General features: G+C 37.3%; 1 protein-coding gene across 1 annotated transcript; it reads right to left on the bottom strand.

Annotated features, from left to right (window-relative positions):
* Positions 1-3,415: 3,415 nt before the first annotated feature.
* On the bottom strand, positions 3,416-4,140 carry LOC100459922 (large ribosomal subunit protein uL6-like). Its single transcript, XM_054522345.2, has one exon. The coding sequence runs from the start codon at positions 4,111-4,113 to the stop codon at positions 3,535-3,537; it is 579 nt and encodes a 192-aa protein (XP_054378320.2). The 5' UTR covers positions 4,114-4,140; the 3' UTR covers positions 3,416-3,534.
* Positions 4,141-5,614: the final 1,474 nt, after the last annotated feature.

Here is a 5,614-nt window from a genome sequence, read left to right as displayed (position 1 = left end):
AGAAAACTGCTTATACACCATGTTAGAATGAGTGGTAAATTTAAATAGAATTGATGTCTTTTAAATAAAGAACTGCTTCAAACGTTTCATTAATTATTGCCATCAGTACTATTAAAAACATCTTTACACTAATAGATATGTAGAAAGCATTTTTTCCCTTCCTAAGAATCTTCCCATTAGTTAGTTCTCAGAAAAGGCAGACATGGCTCCAGATGTGCTTTGTGTACAAGAGTTGGGAAGAATAAGCTACTGAAGTTTTATTAAATATCTACTTTATAAAAGTACTAAAACTAGGAGTTAAATTATTCATTATTTAGTGTGTATCATTTTTAGGGGTGCTGCTAAAAACTCATAATCAAACTATAATTTTATTTTAATATATATCATAAATAAATATATATATATAATATTATAAATATAATTATAAAATGTAAGATTCCCCTGCCAAGGGATCATCAAACATTTTATCCTTGAGCTCTGGGCTCTTTTCATTTAGAATGTTTAGAATGCTGTCCCCTAAAGGGGTTTGAACCTGGTTTTCAAAAGTGGGTGGGCAGGCGTTGCATGCCTTGCTAGAAAGAGAAGGGCTATTCTGGGAAAAGGCTCTCGCAAACCAGAGAGGAGGGCAGAATTTTGTGGGTGCCATGAGAAGCAATGGTGTATCTCTCCACCACAGAGTGCCACAGAAGAGGAGTCTTCTCAGCTGGGTGACAGCTGCTTGGATGTCTATGAAGGTAACTCAGTTTCTAGGCTTGAATTGAGTGCTTCGTCTAAGTCCAATAGAGGGACCTTGGGTGAGGGCCAGAGCTCTGAAAACTTTTAGAAGATGATCTGGGCCAACATTTTACAGAGCATCATTTAGCAAGAAGCAATGGTTACTTCAGAGGACCAGAGGCTAGGCCTTTCTCACAATTTCATAGCTTTGATACATGGCAGGTTTCATGTATAATCCTAACAAGGGAAAGAAAGCACTGAAGAATTTCTGTGGATAGACTTTTTTTTGACCTAGGCAAGAGACACGCAGCTGGACTTAGTATTTTTTTAATAAAGTATTTTAAAAACATAAAAAATATTTCTAAATTTATAATTATATATTATAATTATATAATGAATAAATTATGTTACTGATAAGTATCAAAATTAAGACTATAATATTATTCTCTCTCTCCCTTCTAATCATGTCTACATTTCTACATATACATAGAGAGCTAGATGTGTAAATATATATCTTTTCACACATACATACATACAAAAATGCACAAAGATCAGTAGGTTTTTTTTTCTTTTTTTTTGAGACAGAGTTTCGCTCTTGTTGCCCAGGCTGGAGGTGCAGTGGCCCGATCTCAGCTTACTGCAACCTCAGCCTTCTGGGCTCAAGCGATTCTCCTGCCTCAGCCTCCTAAGTAGCTGGGATTACAGGCGCCTGCCACCACGCCCGGATAATTTCTGTATTTTTAGTAGAGATGGGGTTTCACCATGTTGGCCAGGCTGGTCGCAAACTCCTGATCTCAGGTGATCCACTCGCCTTGGCCTCCCAAAGTGCTGGGATCACAGGGGTGAGCCACCGCACCCCACCAAAGATCTGTGGTCTTTACATGTGTGAGTCTTTCCCTTTCTTCCTGTAACTCCCAATCATCGTTTCCTTTCTCTTTCTCAATATATTCCTCTATTTATTTATCTTTATTCAGGTATAAGTACAGATATTTCTATTATTCTCTTAAGGTAAATACATTTTGCTTAAAGGTGTACACTTGTATTAGGGTTCTCTAGAGGGACAGAACTAATAGGACAGATGTATATATAAAGTGGAGTTTATTAAGAAGTATTGACTCACACGATCACAAGGTGAAGTCCCACAAAAGGCCGTCTGCTGAAGAGCAAAGAAGCCAATCTGAGTCCCAAAACTCAAAAGTAGGAAAGCTGACAGTGCAGCCTTTTCTCTGTGGTCAAAGGCCTGAGAGACCCCGGCAAACCACTGGTGTAAGTCCAAGAGTCCAAAAGCTGAAGAACTTGGAGTCTGATGTTCGAGGGCAGGAAGCATTCAGTGCAGGAGAAAGATGAAGGCTGGAAAGCTCAGCCAGTCTGGCCTGCTTTTATTTAAGCCATGATGGCAGCTGATTAGATGGTGCCCACCCAGATTGAGAGTGGGTTTGCCTCTCCCAGTCCACTGACTCAAATTTTAATCTCCATTGGCAATGCCCTCACAGATGTACTCAGGAACAATACTTTGCATCCTTCAATTCAATCAAGTTGACATTCAATATTAACCATCACAACACTGTCCGGGCAATCAAGTTTCCTGATTTGCTCATGACTGTCTCAGTTTTACAACTAGTCTCATGTCCCAAGAAGCTGCTCAGTCCCAGGCAAATTGGGACTGTTGGTCATATAATATTCAACGAAGCTTTCAAACAAAGAAATTAAAACACAAAAAGTCAGGAAGTTGTAATGTAAAAATGCATCTGATAATTCATAATACATGATGAATATAGAGTTGCATGTAAATAATTCCAACTTTAGACAAAAAAAAAAAAATAAAATAAAATAAAAAAAATGCCCTAAGAAATTAAGATGTGCTACTTAAAAAAATTTTACTCAGGTCAGGAAAAAGGCAAAATACACTACTTCATTCTTAAAATTGAACTATTTGGAAATGTCGTATAATAACTGTATATTTGAAAAGATTAAGATCACCATTAGGAGAATAAAAATGGATTTTATGAAACATTTATGTATGTGATACACACATATATGAATATGTACCTAAATTATATACCAATCTGCTTTGTTATTTCTGGTTTCTCATGAATACCTTTGTATTTCAAGAAATACACATTTACATCATAATTTGCAAAGGCTGCACAGCATGATATTTTATAGAATTGTTATACTTCTGACAGCTAAGAGCAGACTCTGGAACCAAATAATCCTTTTGATTTTGGGCAGACTAGTGAATATCTCTATGCCTCAGATGGGAGAATTAGATTCTTTAATACTAGTAAGCATTTATAAAAGTATATGGTGCAAAAATGTTATTATTATTAAGGCACCATAATATATTTAATGTATGCAATTCATACAGATCCAAATTTTCCTGTAAAATAACTTCAATTCAATTATGAGTAAAACACTATGCGTATTTCACAGTATTTTCTTCATAAACTCCTATATTTTAGCAATCAATAAAAACCATTAAAATCCAAGCTCTTCCAGAAATTCCCAGGCTCCCAAATGTTACTTAGAGTAAAACCTGTGACCTTTCAAATTTCACGTACTGACATATCTGAAATAATATAAGTTTATGTATATAGTCTCAGAATATTCATGAAGATCCCCAAATCAATCAAATAAGAATAGTATCTGTCACATAAAATTTGTGTGTAATCCCAACTCTGAAAATGTATAACCTGAGTAGTTCTTTTTTTTTTTTTTTTTTCCAAATCAATAGGTCTTTTATTGCATCATTTAAATATCACAAGTAGGTCTTAAGTGTCATCTGGCATCTTCTTTCTGTAGCCGGGTAACTCTTAGATCTTATTCATCAGCCTGCTGAACAGTTCCTTTTTCAGAGACATAGATACCATCCAAAAATTTCCTGATATCCTTGTTTTTAACTGTTGTGGCTTGCTGAATCAAAGCCGCTGAATTTGAAACAAGCTCAATGTCATTTCCTTCAAGGATTAATTCATCTTTCTGGGCTTGAGATACCGAACAAACAACACCTGGTCTCATCCGAACCCTGCGGATGTATTTTTCACCCAAGAAATTTCGGATTTCAACAAGAGACCCATTCTCCTGGATAACGACGTTGATGGGGAAGTGAGCATACACAGACCTCATCTTGTAACGGAAGCCCAGTGTAACTCCCTTGATCATGTTCTGTACATGACTACAAATAGTCCGAACGGTAGCCAGTTCCTTTCTGTTACCCCACCATTTGTCAACCCGGAGCCTCTTTTTCTTCTTTCCAAGAAGACTGAGTTCTACATTGATGTGATTGAAGTTCCTCCGCAGGGTTCCTCTGGGGCCCTTCATGATAACTGTGCGTCCCTTCAGAGTAATGTCGACCTTTTCTGGAATGTCGACAGTCTGATTGCTGAGAATGGTTTTCATTCTCGCAGTAGACGCAGCAAAGAAAGAAAAAAAGCCTGAGTAGTTCTTAAAAATAAAACTCCAAGGAAAAATTCAGAAGAATATATATTTTTTTATTTTCTTAGTCCACAGGGGGAAAAACTAGTTTGTATTGGGTTAATACCAGAAATTTTACTTCATCTAATTGGATCTATCTTGTCTAAGCCCTCATTTTTAAAGGTTAATGTTCTGAGCCCCATGGGTTGCAAAAGTGATTTTCCCAAGATCGAGTAGCTACAGCTTGAATAGCCCCATATTCTCAACGCTTTTGGGAGCATCTCTCATTGTATTTTACGCTTCCAGAAGTATAGAACTCTTCCCAAATTCTCTGAGGTTTCAGTGGGAAAGCAGTGAATGATTTGTCAGAAGCAAACCCACCCCTAATCAATGTCTCTAGTGTTATTCTCTTCCTTAACATTTGATTTTGATTCCTGTGTTTCTGGGTGTGGCTTACTCCTGCTACTACATTCTCCAGGCACATTTCTAATATAAGGGTGTTGGGAATGGTTCACTTCTACTGAAAATGTGACGGTAACAACAAGCAATTGCAACAAAGAGGAGGAGGTAAGTTAGCATTTAATATCGGGTATCACTATTCTAAAAACATTTAGCCATTTACTGCCATAGAAATGTTCCCAAGTTACTATAGCTCTTCCAAGGATTCCATCTCCTACTACACATTGAATCTTTCTCCTGCTACACATTGAATCTTTCTCCTGCTCTTCCACTTGTTCTGTCTCTCTCTCTCCACTTCCCCTTGCCCACAGTTCTCCTATTTTTCTTCTCTTCATGATAAAATTTTCCTCTCTTTAATCTTAGACTATCCCTTAAAAACTGAAAGTTTTTATTTCTTTAATATGTATCCCTCCTCTGGAATTTTTACATTTTTCACTTAAAGATAATATGCATTTTTTTCAAAGATAATAAAATCTCCTGACTTCTTACAAGCATTATTATACTTTCCTAAAAGACCAAACTTTGACAGTCAGTGTTTATCTTAGGTAGGTTTTTCCCACAACATTTTTGAAACAATATATTGATTGTAGAGGATATTTCTTAGGTCTTACTGAAAAAAACAAAAAAAAATTGTTTCCCAGCAGGAGACTATGGCTTCGTGGAGATGCAGATTCTCCTAGGAAACAGCTTTTTAAGAGCAAGATCTGTGTATTTGCTACACTTTAGTAGGTTTCCAAAGCAATAAATTGAAGAGCCTGAGGGACATTCTGCAACTCTGTCACATTTCTACAATGGATCTGAAAGTGTCTGTAGCCTCTCTTACAGCGAGAGAGGATCTCTGCGTATTTGTGAGTCATGCTAAATGCACACCAGAGCAATCGGGGAGGGAACAAGGCAGGCACGTCCTCTCCTGCATTTCCGTGTCCTCTCCCTGACTCCAACCCATTAAGGCATAGGAATGTTTTAAGATGCCAGATGCAGAGCCACACATGGAGGCACACTTTGAGGTTCAGGGGTATGGGGCACA

Source organism: Pongo abelii, chromosome 8, assembly GCF_028885655.2.
Source record: "Pongo abelii isolate AG06213 chromosome 8, NHGRI_mPonAbe1-v2.0_pri, whole genome shotgun sequence".
NCBI lineage: Eukaryota > Metazoa > Chordata > Mammalia > Primates > Hominidae > Pongo > Pongo abelii.
The sequence above is the reverse complement of the archived record's forward strand: the minus strand, read 5'-3'. Positions and strand labels throughout refer to the sequence as shown.